This window comes from Pezoporus wallicus, unplaced genomic scaffold (genome assembly GCF_028554395.1).
Source record: "Pezoporus wallicus isolate ANWC-B61680 ecotype Strahan unplaced genomic scaffold, APGP_CSIRO_Pwel_v1 contig_227, whole genome shotgun sequence".
NCBI lineage: Eukaryota > Metazoa > Chordata > Aves > Psittaciformes > Psittacidae > Pezoporus > Pezoporus wallicus.
This window is the reverse complement of record NW_026635704.1, coordinates 17,449,186-17,466,962: the sequence shown is the minus strand read 5'-3', so window position 1 is coordinate 17,466,962 and position 17,777 is coordinate 17,449,186. Positions and strand designations below refer to the sequence as shown.

The 17,777-nt window shown below is 38.0% G+C and overlaps 1 protein-coding gene across 1 annotated transcript in view; it reads right to left on the bottom strand.

The window, feature by feature from the left end:
* Positions 1-12,700: 12,700 nt before the first annotated feature.
* The window catches only part of XKR4 (XK related 4), a 220,351-nt gene continuing 215,274 nt past the window's right edge, over positions 12,701-17,777 (bottom strand). The window contains exon 3 of the mRNA XM_057397800.1: positions 12,701-15,948. Within this exon, the coding sequence (XP_057253783.1) occupies positions 15,002-15,948 (947 nt within the window). The 3' untranslated portion in view covers positions 12,701-15,001. The remainder of the gene's footprint in view (positions 15,949-17,777) is intronic.

The window sequence follows — 17,777 nt, the reverse complement described above, 5'->3', positions numbered from 1 at the left end:
CACTGTGACCTTTCCTCATCTGGAGAGAGGGGCAGTGTTCCCCCTCTTGGAGACAGGACAGTCTCCAGGAAAGTGTTGGCTTGAGTCCACTAAGGATGAGCAAGGATTTGGGCTCACATCATGATCTCAGAGCGCCAGCTAACAGCCCCTGGCACAAAGGCAGACCCAGCTTTTCCTGCCATTCCTGCCTAGGAAGAGGAGCAGGTAGTTTTCTCTACTGAAATTCACAACTTGAGTGTGCAGATGCAAGAAAAGACTTCAGGCTCTGGGAATGAATTTCAACACAAAAAAACCACCACAAACAAACCCTACTTGTAGGAAAAAGACAAATTGAAGATGTGTTCCTGACTTCAGTATCAATAACTTTATACATCCTATTACTGAACGTGCAATGTGCTCGCTTTTCTGGGTCCTACAGTTTGATCCCACAGCTGATGGTTACAACATGGGTACGTGCAATTTGTTATCATGAGATCTGCACTAGGTGCCTGGCTTGAAGAAATCACACTAGGGAGCATAACAACCTGAAATAGCTTTGGTGAGGTTTGTTTTTGATTGGCCTGTGAAAACATAGTGTTTGAACTCTGAAGCATGTGCGTATGGTTTACATGTAACTTATGACACAGAAAAATGCATTAGTACTTTTATTAAACAAGAAAAACCTGAAATTAATTTTTTCCTTTTTCTTAATTTTACCTTTCTAAGCTTCCTTTATTTTGATTACAATTTTCAAAAGTGATGTGGGATTATGACCAGCTTCATCTCTGGCAGCCCACAATGAGGAGTCACTGTGATGTTCGCAGTGAGCTGAATTTACCTACCGCAGTGGCAGAGCTGCTGGTAATTGCAATTATATCTGCATATCCTGCACATTGTGGCCTTAATTTTTCCTGCTCTTGCCACAGAACTTAGTGGAAAACTAGGAAACTGGAGTGTGAGATTTCTTGATGTGGCAGGGTATTGCAGCTTTCCTCAAAATGTTTGTCATGAGTTCCTGCTCCTGCTCAGATTTTTTGAGGCGGGGAAAGAAGTGGAGCTGTGAGAATCTCAGTTTCCCAGAGAGGTCAAGGGTTTGTATATTTATGTAAACCTAGTCAGAAAAAGATGCTCTGATTTTGAAGGGGAAAGAATTATTTTTCAGGCCTTATTTAGTAAAACACAAAGACACCAAAAGTCACACTTGAAATGGATGTAAAAATATTTTTCTTCATGTGAAACAACATTAAAGGCAATCCTTTGTTCTTCCCTATGCATATCAGTTTGCAAAACTAAAACTGCATCTTAGAGTACTGCATTGCACCATGTCATAAACTTATGTTCTTAGCACTAACCTTTACAGCCTAGGCATCCAGCTTGATATTCCAGTGTTTTGGTATTGTGGGTATTTGACATACACAGGCATCCTCTTCACTGTGTCATAACTTTTATTTGCTGCCTTTCCTTTTCACAGAGACATGCTAGAAATAATAACCCCCGACTCACAAACAGTATCTGCCCCAAGAAGCAGCAGTTCCTCTTCCCATCCACAGTTCAGTTGTGTCAGTGGCAGCCATTAGAGAAACTGGAAGAAGAGAGGATCTACCACCACCTGCCTGATCCTACACTCATGCCATCGAGGTGCCTCCATCCTCTTCCTGTGAGACCCAGCACTAAAGAAGTTTGTCAAGATCCAAATCCTATATCCATTTTCAGGGGGTTCTGTGGTGAAGCATGACAGGGTGGTATTGTGGAGGGCTGGGGTAGCAGGCTGGTGGGAAAATCAGGAGGACTCTTTCTTGAGCTTAGGATAAAATGTCCCTCCCTAACTTGTCCAGTTTTTCCCCTTCTGACCTGGAGCCCAGTGACTTGAGCCCAGTGACTTAAGCCTTATAGAGAGATGTGGATTGTTTTTTGACATTGAAATATATAGCTTAAAGGATACTTTTAAAATATAAAACCATAAAATATAATTAATATATTAATAAGCTGTCTGAAAATTTAAACAACTATTTTAATTTATCCTGGAATCCAGGCAGGTATCTGGGCCTCATCCAGTGACTAACAGAACTGGAAGACCTAGAAAAGCTTTAGTATTATTTCCAGTGGACTGTTTTTTAATACAAAGACTTTTTACATGAGACATTTCCACAGACATTTTCATTGACTTAGCCTAATCAGTATTTTCTGCACAATAACTGACAGTTTCACTTGATAGCAAAGTTCAAGTGAGCCGTAAACTAGTTATTAAAGAGATTCCTTAAAAGTAAATTTTACTTAGGCATTGTGAAATTTAAAGCCAAAATGCCTACATGCTTACTCCTGAGGCTTGTTGGACTCCAATAAACTAGAAAGAAAGTAATCCATTTGCTATGGTGGACCTTCAGGGAAGCCCTTTATGATTATAAACTGCCTGTAACCCAAGCAAATCCCAGTATAATAAATGCTTCTGTCCAGAGTGCTGGTGTAAGTATAACTTATTGACATGTTCACCAGGCAGAATTTCTCAGTCCTTTAAGAATGTCTTTTAGCTTGATTTTTTGCTTAGCCGTAGATCATTCAAGAAGGTTTTGCAAGCACAACTGATACCAAGTCTGTCTTTTAGGATCCTTTGACTCTCATAAAATTGCTTTGAAGGCTCACCAGTTTTACTAATAGCCTATAAGCACTTATGTACACATTTCCTCTAAACAGATTAAATTCACTAGTCAATCTGAAAACAAACTTTGAGTTCTGTATCTTAAGAGATGAATGGTGGAAGAATGCACAAATGAGCCTTATCTGAGTATATACATACGTATGCTGTAATAACTGGAAAATCTGTTCTTTTTAATTACTGCTGGGTTTATAAATAGTTTTCATAGGAATCCATTCAGAATGTCTAATGTTAATTAACTGACATTCTCCTTGCACATCACAAATTTCAAGAGAACAATTACTGTGGAAGAACAATTAAAGTTGGGTTTATTTTCTTTTTCTTTTTATTTTTTTTTATTTTTTTCTTTTTTTAATAAAAGAAGATTACAGAGACCTGCACAAAGTTTTAAACCACAGCTGCACTCTGGAAAATTGCTATAAAATCAGCAAGGTTAGGAACTGTGTTTATTGCTTCCCAGTGGGTACCATTTCCAATGCACTCAGCTTACAGTGAGAAGATGACTCTCCCATTTGTTAATGCCATGGGTCAAATCCAGAAGTCCAACTGTGTTTTGCATGGCTCTGCAGTGTGAGAAATAAGAATTGTTAAGTTAGCATTTGATTAAAGAGTCAGGTAAGCAAGCATGGGAGGAAGAACAGAGCCAGCTCCCACTGTTGAAGCAGCCTTATACGTGGAATGGTACCTGCAGGAAAATACAGTGATGCTCATTTGTTAGAATAGACATTAGCTTGTTAATAATAGACAACTCAAAGAATAGACAGAAGAATATCTGTTGCCACAAGTAAAACAAATTACATAGGGGACAGTCTCTGCCCTTGAGAATCAATGGGAATTGATTTGAAGGAACTGCAATCCTGTTAAAGAACTGCAGTGGGATGATAGATCTTTGCTTGTTAATCCAACATCACCCCCAGTTACTGCCTGTTCTGTGATTCAGAAATGATCTCAGAAACAAAATATATTTACTTCTAGGTTGTTCTGGGCATATACCAGGGCTTTGGAATGATGAAGTAAGATCAGTTGAGCAGCAAGACATGACAGCTATCTTTAAAAATGTTCCTGCTTTGCACTTGATAAAATTCCTTCAGTATTTGCAACTTTAACTTGCATTTCCTTCTCTAATTATAGAGGTTATCTGAATAGCCAAGTGTTAGACAAAAGAATTTCTAAGTTTTGTACTACAATGTGAGAAAAAAAAGTCTGTTAAATAACCTGAGCTTTGTCTTCTCTCACTGAGGTTTGCGTCTGAGACTCAAGCACAGGAGGAAAATGAAAGTAAGGAAAAAGATCAGTAAATTTTGCAAACTCGTTTGAGTGAATCTTTGAAGAAAACAGATGTGTTATGATATGCTACACTTACAGATCATGCATTAAGATATGGATGCCTCTATAGCGATTTCAGCTGAAATCAGGATGATACTGTTCCTGCTTCTAAACAAGCAAGAATCGATGCTAACTTCTAATATAGTTGGAATTCTTTCACCAGTAATTTCCATGATGAGTTGAGTGACAAAATACCTGAGCACGAACAAATACATAACAAATAGGTTACCTACTCTAAAGACTCACAGCTTTTCCCTAATTATAATAATGCTTCTACCACATCATATACTGATCTTCATCTTTGCTAGTGTTTTTCCTGCTCTACACCTTTACAAGTGCACACCTCCACATGTATGCACTTCTCAGCTGTGCATGAACAAGTTAATGTGAGGACTATTCTCACTAAAGGAACATGCACCTGCAAATTCGCTATCCGCTTTTGGACGTACTGCATGAGACACTGAGAGCCTGAGAAAAGGCACAAGCACTTGAACAACACCAAGCCTACAATATTCCATATATAGAAAAGCCCATCTTCTGAGCCTATTTTAAAACTTATGTGTTTTTTCCTCATTTTTTTCTTTTTTTTTCTTTTGTGAAAGCCATCTGAGACTTATCCTCTGTGAAGAAAATAATAATAAAAAAAGTTCTTTGACCGATAATCTACTATAAAGAGCTGATTTCTACATTTAACAATCACTGGCGTAACAGCCATACAAAATCCTTGTCTCCCAGGCCTAGGTTTGAGACACTTCTGTATCTTATTGCTAATAAACCACTCCTGTCAATAGCAACGAAGTTATATCTAAAAAGTATCTTTCATGTCTCCCTGTGTGTTCCAGTTCGCAACATATACAGAATTTTCTCAGTCAACATCTTTCCTTGAGGAGTGAGTAATTGCACCATAAATAGTATTTTGGCACTAAGGTTTGTTGGTATGTTGTGTTTTTTTTCTGCTGTTAAAAGACTCCTCTCCTCCCTTTATCCACTGAAACAGCAGGGGCAGCTTTTCCACTGTATTTCACAAACATCTCTTAATCTTGACTGGAGGAATCATCCCTTTGCTTTTCTGTCTTTTTGATCTCCGGCCTCTGTGCTAGAGGTCCCAGTGGAGAAGCCTCCACGATAAAATGTGTGCAGATTACTCATTGAGGTACATACATGTGCACCCCCTGCAGACAGACCAGAGGGGGCTCTGACAGCACCCTGCTTGAAAACTCCTTACCAGGAGGGGGTACAGACAAGATGTAAGCTCTTGCCAAGTCCTGTGTTGCTGAAACTGTGTTCCTCCAAGTACCAGAGTTAGGTTAAATATTAAACCACTCACTCATTCCTACTGATCATTATAAACTGCAGGTGTACTAACCTACATCCTTTCTGCTTATAAAAGGGCTTAAATGCTTTGCTTTGGTACAGGCAACACTATGTGTTTTTTTCCTTCTGCTTAATGTGTCAAAGTAGCTATAATCCACCTGTGTGTCAAAACCAATGAATAAAGATTTTCTCCAGTCCAACACCCAGCACCATTAGCGCTATTGCTAAATGTGTTTTGTTACAGTCATTTCTCCAGGATACACTCTTCCACAACCAGCACAGTAATCTCAGAAATTAAATTGTACTGCTGCTGGGTAGAACAACTCTTTGTTGATATAGATGACCAGAAGGAAATGTGGCCAGTTCCCCATTGATGGTAATGAGAGCTGTCTCAATCCCAGCAATCCTCTTTTAAATACAACTCCTTGTATGTACGAAACAAATCAAATGCATGAATGATTCATAAGATGAATGATGAAAGCTCAGCTAGGATGAATTTGCTAATGTTGCATTTCTTCTAGATCACTCTTTCCAGTGTGGGCACCATGCTGAACACAGCTAACAACAGCTTTCTGTTTTTCCCCCTAACTGATTAATGTTTGCTCATAGGAGCTTGATTAGTGTATTACAAGTCACAAATTTACAAGATTAAAAATGTCTGTTGAATTAATTAGCTGCAAATCAACCTAAGCAAAGTTTGACAAGTTCCAAGCTGTTCCAATAAAATAAAAAAGGAGGAATCGATAGCAGCCACAAGTACATGACAATATGCTGGCACTGTGAGACTATAAATAGTGGCAGCTGCCCTCTCTGCTGACAAAGGAAGATTTTTCATTGTTCATATAGTGCTGTTTAAAGGCTAAGTCCTGCCCAAATAGGTACCACAATCTCACTGATGGCTAAAGTGTTCTCAGTGAAATATCTCATGTGGGCCAGCTCGATAACTCAGAGGGAACTGCAGCTGGAAACAAGACATCCACTTTGTCTTCCTTTTCAGCAAGGGCAAATGCCTGCAGTGCTGAAGCCGGGACTAATCATAGCACATGTGGACACTGGCCGGCAGGAAGGTTATGTGTGTCCCAAAATGGAAATGCAGGGAACAACGTCAGGAGTCATTAGTGTAGTCATTAGTGACTACTTTTGAACTTTCCTTCTGCAGCTACTCACCTAGTCTCTGTGATAATTTTAGACCTACCTGTCTATAACTCTGACACTGTTGAAAAGTTACTATAGTTTTTCAAACACTATCCTTACTGCTGAATGGTCACTCAGATCAGGAACTCGGGACATATACCTGAACTTCAGTGCAGCAAATGCCTTCACTGGTTAGTAATTTTTTCCTCAGCTTCCTAAAATTTAAAATCAATCCTTATCAAATGTTGTCTCAAAAACAGTCTGGGACACACAGATGATAATGCAGAACACATACTGAAAATAGAACAGTAATTAAAATTTCAGAAATAGTTACTGTGTATGCATGGTGCATTTAAATTGATGGGGTATTGTTTTCAAACACATGCATTAGAAATTTATCTTCAGTACATTATCCATGAAATAGCAAATCCTTCCTTCTGAGAGCATGTATTAGGCAACTGCTTATGTGATGGATAACAAACACTCTTCAGTGTTTTTCAGTTGAAATTCAAGTAAACCGACCTAATCATTGCAGTTTATTTCCTTCATAAACTACTGACATTGGTAACTGATAGTGAAACAAATACAACCAACACTATATGAAACAAAGGTTTAATTGATCCTTTTGCTATTTGCCTTTTCTTTTTTTCTCTGATCAACTGTGATAAATCCTTATTTATTTTGCACAAGTCTACTCTCCCCTCTATTCTTTTACCAATGCTTAGGATGATGAAATATAGCATTAGACATATTTCCTCCACAACTTTTCATTCAAGTGCTGGCATAATACACAACAAAGCTGTCTCCAATAATGACTGGAATGTGTTTTGCAATATTGTTCTTTTCTTTGTGCAGTCAGCTCTTGATTACCCTTGATGATGATGCTCCTGGTGCTTTTTTTTCTAGGCTTAGAATGTAAATGAACTGTAAGAACAAATCTTAATAGAATCTCAGGACTCACTGTCATTTGTATATGCACACACACACACACATATATATATGTATATATATTAAAATGAATTTGATACTGTAAATTTACTCCCAAGTATGGGATATGATCCTGCCATTTTTATTGTGAGAAAAAAAACACTTTCACAAAGAGTATTTTTTATAGCCTGCTCCAAACTGTGGCCACTGAACTTGCTTCTTGCATTCACCATAACCTCGTCAATTTGTACACAACTGCAGCTCAAATGTATCATTCAGAGAAGCCATGTCTGCTCCACATGCTTCAGCCTTTTTGTAAGCCAGCATACAGTCTTTTTGCTCTTTACTCAGCCCAGACTGATCTTTGTTTGGCATAAGAACTGGCGTTTCAAGGGAGGTGCATCAAAGGCTCAAGGAACAATGGATAAGCTACATAGTGTAGCTCTGGTGCACACACGAAGTCTGCCTGAGCTCCAGTGAGAATCCAGGTGAACGTGGCCAGAATAGCACACAGTGCATTAATAGACCTGATGCAAGGCAGTGTATAGAGATTCAGAATTTGTCACAGTGCTAACCATGTTCATATAGCTTTTGGTCAGGTTGGAAGGTGAGCAGAGTGATTTTTCATCTGCCCCAGATGTTTACTGTAGACATTACTTGGGCTGGATGCAGGCAATGGCACTGGATGTGTGCAACAAGTTTGGTCCTCAATACTAAGGAGACCAAATGCACCAAATTACTAGAACTATATTTACATTGCACAGGATAACCTTTAGATTTTCCATAAAGAGGACGAACAGCCTCAGAATAAGAGGGAGGGAGTATGCCCTTCTCCTCAGTAGTGTGCAGCCCTATAACCTTCCCCTGAGAGATAGTAGCTAGAGAGATGAATCACTGCTAGCTGAAGAGAGAACTGAGCCTGGCTCTCCCCTTTGTCTCTGCTTACCACAAATCTACTGCTGGAAAAGCAGTCATGAGTATTTCTGTGTAAAGGTCTATCTGGTAGCACCTCAGAGGACCAGATTCCTTAAGCTGTGATGGGTAGAATACCTGCTCAGGGGATCCTGGCAGGCTTAGGTAGGACATAGGAGATAAGCTACTCTGTGCTGTGAAGACCATGTTCAGGAGCCAAATTTTAGGTGCTTGAACACCTAGAACAAAATGTTGAGGAGCTCCTGGTTAGTGCAGTTTGGAGGATCACAGGATAACCTGAGGCCCCTGACGTGCCTGCACTGACCTCTGCATGTGTACTGCAGCATGCGAGATATCTGGTCCCTGTGTGTCGTGGCTTTTGTCCAGCCCATGCACATGCTATTCCTATCTCTGCGGTTTTTTGATGCATGAGGTGGGGGAAGAGAGTGCTGGACTATGAGCAGGCTTTGCCCTGAGTGGACTCGTAGCACCCACACAGAGCCTATGTCATGCTTTAGCACTGTGTTACATCTCTGAAAGCTCTTCGAGACATTCAACCAGCAGCTTGTTTACCTCAAGGAAATCACTTATCTGTGAAAATATGTTTTGCAGTACCTTTTACACACAAGGTGGCTGAGTGGACACACCTCTTTTTCACTAAAATGCTTTTGTGAGGTTTAGTTCAGTACAAGGAAAACCCCAAGCCCTATGCTTTTTAAAAGAATGTGGACTTTCCTACAGAAAACACATCTAGTGTAGAAAAGCTGCTAGAATGCCTAGGGCTGCAGCATTCCCAGAAGGAAGATCCAGCAGCAATTGCTTCCAAAGATACTGAAATAAGAGGTCGGAATCTACAGATACAAAAAATGTATGTATCCGTAGCAGTCATGTTTTCCTTTCTATGAATGTAGCATCTGGTTATATTGACAAATCCGATACATTTTGAAGTTTATCCCAACCATTCCTAGAAATTAGATTTTGGCTTTAAGTTTTTTGTCTGTTTTTATTTTACAGTACCTTGCATATAGAAGTTAAGATTTGATCTATTAGTTGGCCACTTATCTCACAACTTCTTGTAAATCTCTATTGATATATACAGGATCAATAACTCTGTTGTAAGCTTCTCTTACCTCTCTAGCTCATGCAAATCACTCCATAAATGTGCTGAAGAGGACTTTTCTCCTTGCATCTTGTTTATCTCTCCTCTTTGCTTCAGGATGCAGAGTAGGCACATGGCTTACTAATGGGTATATAAGATCCTCTGCATAAGAATTAAATGCTAAGCATTCAGAAAAAAAACACAAGTACAGGAACTAAGCTTGCATGTTAAGAATGGGTTCCTTTTAATGAATGCACTGGTCAGCAACTGATTTTTGTTATCACTGGAAATGTGTGGTTTCAGAGACATTTTTCAAAATCTCCTTAAAAGGATCATAAAATGACAATTTGGTCAAAATGGGTATGTCTATTCTTAAATGTTTGAACTAAAAAGTAAATAAGAAGAAATGTTAGCACTAAGTTTAGAGGATGTATTTATGGTTGAGCCAAGCGATGATATTCAGGCTCTTTGGTATGAAGCACATCTGCTGAATTTAGTTTGGAGCTAGGAAGTGAAAACTTTCACTACCATGGTCTGAACCCTTGTGGTTATTCACTCAAGGCCAGGAGCCTGATTTTCTCCTATTCATACCAGCGTAACTGTGAAGAAATCCCACCAAAGACCTGCAGTGAGGTCCCTATAGTAAAACAAATGGTCTCGGGGACCCCTCACGTGATAAAAAAAGCTTTGTGAATGACCTGTAGATCGGTGACACTATTTCCCTAATCTTGTGTGTGCAAGGCTTTATAAGGTCATGTCCATCTCTCCTGTAATGAAATCTGCTCATACCAGATGCGAGGAATCATCTCAGGAGCAGATCACTCAGCAATTTGCAGCCAAGTAAAAATGATGATGGAATTTGTTTAAAAAAAAATAAAAATCACTATATGGACTGCAGAAATCTGTTGTGAGGTTTTTTAATTCACAGACTTAAAAGAATCTGTTCTCATTTTGCATTTTGTCTGTTTTATCAGCATAAAGAGGAATGGACTCAATGCCATAATGGAAAGACATAGTTCTATAGACAATCAAGGGCTGATTTCATAACATAGTGTCTCTGGTATATAAATGGCTGTTTGCCACTTACTTGCTCCATTTGGCTTTCTGCTCAGAGCATGGGCTTCATGAGAGCTAGTCTAATTGCTACAATTAACAAAATTAAATGGCTTATTGTGTATTTAGACAATTCTTCCCACATCCCGCATTGTTATGCTACAAAATCAGTAATTACAGTGTTGGGCTTGTAAATTCATGGACATGTGTTGTGATTATTTTTATCATGCACCTCTTGCAGGGACTCAACCTAAATAAGCATGTTTAGATGGATGCAAAATGCAATTTACTCTGCTTCCCAGCATGCACAGGAGAAAGAGAGGCAGCAGTAGGACCCCAGCAACCTGCTGAAGTCTTTTCCTTGGCATTGGGCAGGCAGTGCAGGGGGTGCAGAGTAAATCATAGCACCTCAGTCACTCCCAACTGCATGACTTCAGGGGTAGAGCAGAGAAAGGGCAGTGGCTTTGGAAGCTGAATTGCTGGCAGAGCCAATTAAAACTCAGTACACCACCACTTTTAAGGCTCTTTAAGGAGTTGTATGAACAAATCACAAATACTTCAAAATTGTTTAATTTGAGTTCTGAAAAAAACCATCAGGCTAGTTGTGAATATTTGATGGCCAATAAAAAGTAAATGAATATATTGTGTGATTGGCAGTCTCTTTCCAAATAAAGCAGCACTCACACTTTCAGTACCACTCATGAATGGCTCTTCTGGGGAGATGATGATATATTAGCTAGACTACCGTACGCTTTAAATCAATTTGGGTTTAATAGTTATACACCACATATTAATAATTGCAGTTCCAATAAAATTTTAATTTACCTCCTTTGCTTAAAAGTTTACAAAATCAGGCAGCTGAGGCCTAGCATTTAATTTTGGAAGGAAGATTTTCTCCAATGTTATAGAAATTTATCAATAGAAAATTTGTTGATTTGCCAATGAAAACATTGTTTATATGCCATCAAGCCCATATAACTCAAGCACAGAAACATTGTTCTAGCACAAGAAGCATATTTAAATTGAGATAAACAAAAGTGGAAATGATTTTTCTCATTAAATATGCAGGAAAAAAAGTATTGCACATATTTTCAAAGAATTCATATATATTTTTAAAATTATCCTATTACAGAACAAATAACTTTTGAAATAAGACAAAAGGCTTATCTTACATTTTCTTCTATGTTTTCTGAATGAACATGGATATGCATTACTTCTCCTTTACCTAATTAGAGTAGCGAATATTAGTTAAATTGTCTTTTCTGTAGGATACAAATCCAGAACTCTCACAATTTTAGGCCCAAGTCTTTAACCAGATAAAGTACCATTAAATCTGCTGGCAATTTTTTTTTGATTCATTAGAACAACACTTTCACAATTCTTATTTCTAACAAATAGATGTGATTGCTTTTCCTTACCAGAATATCCTTATGAACTCTTTTATTCTCATGTATTGTGGAATGAAATTTAAAAGACCTGATTTTTTCATTATTTTAAAGTAGAAGTTCATTTTTTTTACTTTTTTTTTTTTTTGGTTTGTTTTTTGCTTTTTTTTGCTATTGCTGTTTTTATTGAACTGTATTGATTTTAAAACTGTCTGCGGTAAAAAGAATAGTGCATATTAACTGTCCATAAGGCCATCATGGAATTTCAACGTGGACTATGTTGAATCGTAACATCTATAAAAAATTATTACAGCTTTTAATGCGACTATTCACAGCAATGCAAATTGAGAAACTGTCCGTGCAGTCATCTAAGCGCTAGGATTTCAATGGCCAATGTTCTCAGTGCAAGTATCACTGATGTTATGAATGCAACAGAGCAAGGTCTTGGAGAGCAAATTCTGACTCAGTGTAAAATGACTTCTGTTTTCCTCAAACAACTGGACTGAATTCTGAAGACAAAGTGTGCACATGTAGTGCCTCATATGGCACTGTGCACTCAGACCCTGCAGTAGTTTGCTTGACAGAAACATTTTTACAAACATTGTTGAAAATGAAAAAATAAAAGATGAAGCAAACATATCAAACCGTTTCCAAAAGCAACCCTCCCATCTTGGATTACAAAATTAACCATGTGCCTTGTTTGTAAACAAAACCAGCAATTTCCTTGCGTGAGCTAGCATTTGATTCTGGAGTGAAGGCTTTGCTGAATTTGATGGGACAAAGGACCTGCTCCCAAAATCTTTTTTTTTAGCACTTCTTGCAGTGGTGTATTTTCTGACAAAATATGAGTGGTTTTCACTGAATGATCAGCTCTATCTCCATGGAGGGAAGGGCAATCACTTTGTACAAAGCTTCAGGTCTGGACTATCAAACAATTGCTTTATTTAAAAAATTATTATAGAGGCAGCTGGCCACTGCTTAATTTGAAAATACCTAAGAAACCCTTGAAGCATGGGTGTTTTCTGATCTGTGTAAAGTTCCCTCTGCCTTGCAGATTCCTGCACTTTCACAGATGTTTTGTTTTGAGGATCTTGCCCCAGCAAAGAACAACAGGAATTGAACATTTCACTAATAAAAAAAGTCAACATTAAAAATGGCTAGTTGAACGCATACAAAGAAACATAGGCTGTGTAACCTCGGCCATTTCATAGTACAAATATTAATTATAGGAAAGACTGAAATTTACCCAGCAGCATATACAGCAGTGACTATACTGGATCTATCTGACAGTGAAGATTACAGTACCAATCATCAGGTCTTCTCCATCCTGACAATGCCATTTACAACAGTAACTCTTCAGTTCTGCTTCGCTCTCCTAAAACGGATGGAAATAGTTATAGCAAATTGTTTCTTATGGAATCACTGGGTGTCTTCACAAGCCACTTACAGTTGAAGCAGGATCCACGGTGTATAGAGTATTCTAAAAGTACCCATGTAGGCTTTCATATGGCATTACACTGCAAAACAAACCCATAATGTGTGAAAACCAGTTTTATATCAACCTGCAGAAGCCAGTTGATAAAATTCATGGACCAATTCTTAAAATCTAAGCTACAAAGAGAATGAAATGTATTAAAAGATTTGAGGTTTATAAAAAGTAACCTGTTGATATCATATTTTTACTTTACAAAAATATTGAAATAATTAATGAGTTTTTCACTCTGCACCAGCTTTAAAAAAAATACTATCAAATTTTGACTTGCACCTTTAATGCATTTGAAAGCACCATCAGGGGATACTTTTAACATAAAGGAAGATACCACTGACTAGATTTAGGGAGGTATTTAAAACCCAAAAGCTTGCAGCAAAAGCACTCTATTACAAGAGATTCAACCTAATTTTTAGACATATCTGGACACAAGTCTTGAACAGGCAGAAGAGGTCTTCCACATAACTTGCTTAGATTATACATCATTGAATATACTTACTAAGAGGTGGCTGAAAGCCTTTAAAAGACATCACTTTCACCTTGGGTGAGAAAATCAGAGCTGTCTCTACAAGTTGAGAACTTGACTGGTCTTTCCTGCTTCTTGTTCTGGTAGGGCTTGTGCCACTTGTTACCTGTCCCTCAGGCAATAGCAACTTTGCAGTTATACAACGTTTGGCACTAGAAGGGTATGGCATGTCACAGTCTCTTGTCACCCCTGCATACATTCACACACTGAATCATGCATTCTCAGTCCTGAAACAGAGAAGTTTCAGTGTGTTCATCTGTTTGTTGTTTCTTCTGATACATCTGAATGGGGTCCTCCAAAAAGTTTAGAATACGAAAACTATACTTCCCTGTTCTTTTACATATATATATATATTACTTTTGTTTTTTTGCAGATTGAACACTGAATCATGATTATCATTTAATTTACATCACTACGTGCTAGAGCTCCTTATTTCTCCTGAAAACCAGAAGTGAGCTGCATAGGATTTCTGTTGGAAGTAACATCAAGAACTTGAATTGCGTTTAAAAAGACTTTGAAATTCCACAGAAAACAAATAGTTCTGGTAGTATTAATGTTTATGACCCAATTAATCAGAATTTAGTTTACTTTCCATTGACAGCCTTACAAATATGATGATGTATTTTTCATTAAGAACTATTTGCATATCTATTCTAACCTGAACGGTTGATTTATGGGAGGGTTAAAGACTACTATGTTCCTGTTTTTTCCCTGGAAAGCAGTTTTCATAACAGCAACACTGTGTGCTACACTTCTGTTTTTTTTTGAAAAAGTTTTGAAAAATTTGTTTTTGCTGTTGATTATGCAAATGTCAATCATTCATTTCTAAAATAAAATGCACTACTGGCTAAAGTTGAAGGCTCTGGTCACAGCCTTCCTACTGGGCTGATTATAAGTACTGTGCAGTCAGAGTTTCACAGCAGCACGGCGTCGTGGGTGAATTTCCCCAGCTGAAGTAACTGATCTGTATGTGTGGGCCAGGTTTGGGTTTTTTTGAGGCTTTCAGGTGATGCTGCTGTATCAGTGTCCTGCAGACAGACTGCACACAGTGGATCAAATGATAATCATGATGATAGCCAGACTAAGAACACTACAGCTTGCTGCTCTATTTGTAGTACGCAGTTTAGTTATTCCTACAGCCCTACAGTCAACCCTTATTTTGGGCTGTAACGTCATCGCTTCTTCAAGCTGTGTTTTTGTTTGCTTACAATGTGGTTTCATATTCCAAGCGCTCCTGGATAAGGGCATCATCTTTATATTGTAGCCGTGGAGGAGCAGGGGAACATTCAAATGCTAAGATCGCCTTCCTCAGGCTCCTGTCCAACACGTGTCTCTCCCACGCTGGGTACCTGTTCCTGAACAGATCGATTTTAATGACAGACTCCTCAATCCTTGGTGGCCGGGATGAAGGTGTGGAAGGTGCGGTGGGTCTCACCTGAAACACAGGCACACACCCATCCCTCTCTGCGAATTTCTGATCCCGCTCACTCGTGACACTCCGGTTGTTGGAGATGGACCGCAGAGTGTTTGTGGCCACTTCTGAGGGTAGGGTGAAGGCAGTGGCAGGGTCCTCACAAGCACAGCTTGGTGACTGCCCAAACCGGGGTCCATTGGGGTGAAAGAAGGCATAGTACATTAGCATAAAAACAATGCCTGTTAAAAAGCTGCTGAACACTACACACAGTGCTGGTATGGCAAATGCGTCAGAGATTGGTGGGGCCTTGTACAGATACCAGAGAGCACTCAAGGCGGTGTTTTCTAAAAGGATCACAAAATAGTAAATGAAAAGCCTACAGCGTGTCCTTCCTTCCTTGACATTGAACCAGCTGAATATATAGATTATCCCAACAACCATGTCGAAAACTATCTCCTCCCATTTAGTGATGCAAAACTCTGTCTCGCAGTGGACGATCCAGAAGGTCATGATGCACCAGTGCAGCACAATGAAGATCCCAAAGTACAGCTGGAAAACTGAGGCAAACAGAGCAAAAGTAATGACCCTTGCTGCAATTGTGAAGAAATGCCAGCAAAACTGGATTATAACAGCCATATAACTGATGGGTTTCTTGTCATCACGGGAGTCACGGAGGGCCTTTTGGTAAGAAGCCAAAGCCCAAGCCAGGGATACAAGAGATGCTGCAGCAGTAAGACCTAGGAAGAAACAGGAGATGTAGTTAAGACATAATTAGTATATCAGCACTTGGTTGAAACCAGTGAGATCATTGCTGCTTTAAATGTGTACTCTACTACTGACATCATACAATCTCTGCCTCCTCCTTTAGTTCAGCCAGCATGAATAAATGGACCTTTACTGCTGAGATTTCATTGCCCTGCAATGTTGGATGATCATAAACAAGAGTTTGTGGCTATTGAGCTACACTCTGAAATGCTTCTCTTGCAGTTTCATGTTTTAAACAAATTAATTCACAACTTTGAGCAAGTTGGAAAAGGTTTCTGCTAGCTGTGTGATTTAACAGGATCTACTGTTGTTATTGTCTTAAAGAAAGAATATGAATTTTCTGATTCATTTGGATAAGTCATTAAAAAAGCCTAACTAACTGTCTTACTCTTGCTGATGGAAAAAATATTGCCCATTTTGATATTTCCACCACATTTACAGAGAATTTAAATAAGTTGAAAATGTCAAAACTTTGTTTTTAGAGTTGGAAATGAAATTAATTTTAGAAATGTTGGAATTTTCTACTGAGTTAAAATTCTGAGTACAGATGCTCCTGTTATGTTCATATAACCGTTCTATTTCCCATATATCATGAAGTTGACTATTTATAAGGCACTGAGCTATAGTATTTCTGGAAAACCTGACAAATATTTTTCACAAAAAGAATTCAATAAAATTTTTTTTCTCATGAGATTTTCAAATGTTATTTTTGTGAAAATAATTCCTATTCACTTGAAATCACAAAACCCACAAAACATTTTTTTATATAAAAACCTTTATATGCTTATTTTGAATGTGTATTATTCTTTTTTCCACAAGGGAGTTTGATTCCTGTCGGTAGATAAACTTTAAAAAAAGTTGTTTTGTAGCTGAATGTGATTTTTAAACTAACCTTTTACTTCCATCACTATCAGAAAGATATCTTCCGTTCCCATTTAAGAAGTGATACAGTTCAGTGTGATTATTCATATGCTTAACGCTTACACAGCATTATGTTAGAAATGAATGATAATTTTTCTGTACTAGAAGATTAATTTTTCTTTACTTACAATTCATATGAAGCTGCTTTGGATAGAAATGGGAATTAAACTGAAATGCAAAACCCCAGCCTTTCAAGTGTATTTATTATGTAAATACAATTGCAATAAATACGTTGTATATAGAAGGAAAAGATATCAAACATTTTATACTTAAAACTAGTTTTAAGAAAAGCTTTTTATTTTCGTCTGCTTCTGTCTGCTCTTAAAAGCTGTTTACTCATTTCAACAACCTTTGGTTTTGATGCATAGACAGTATTTTTTCTCCCTGCTCAATAGCTTTCTTTAGAACTTAATCATCAAGGGTAGATTACTTAAACATTATAAATAAATATTATAATTTGTTAATAGAGAGTGGTAAATTTAAGCCTAAATACATGTTGCTATTCACTTTTGAAAAAAAAAGAGAAGTTTATTTAAAACAGAAAAAAGTAGGTTATGGAAATAATACCTGATGCTGAAGGAAATAAAATAGTTTTAAGCAATCCGCCTGGCTTAACACACTAAGATTTTGCTCAGTAAGTAGGACAGAGGGATTCATTGCTTTCATGAGGGACCGTGTTTGCTAGTGTTTCTCCCCCAGTCAGTGCCAGGGTGCTAATTATGTTGTGAGCTTCCATAAATCCATGAATTGAAACCCACTTTGTTTTAAAAATAGTAATAAGAAATCAGCAGAAAAATAGTGCAAACTTAGAATTCCAGGGAGATCTTTTAATAGAACTTCATAATTTTTTCTTCCCACACAGACTCCTGGATGCCAGATC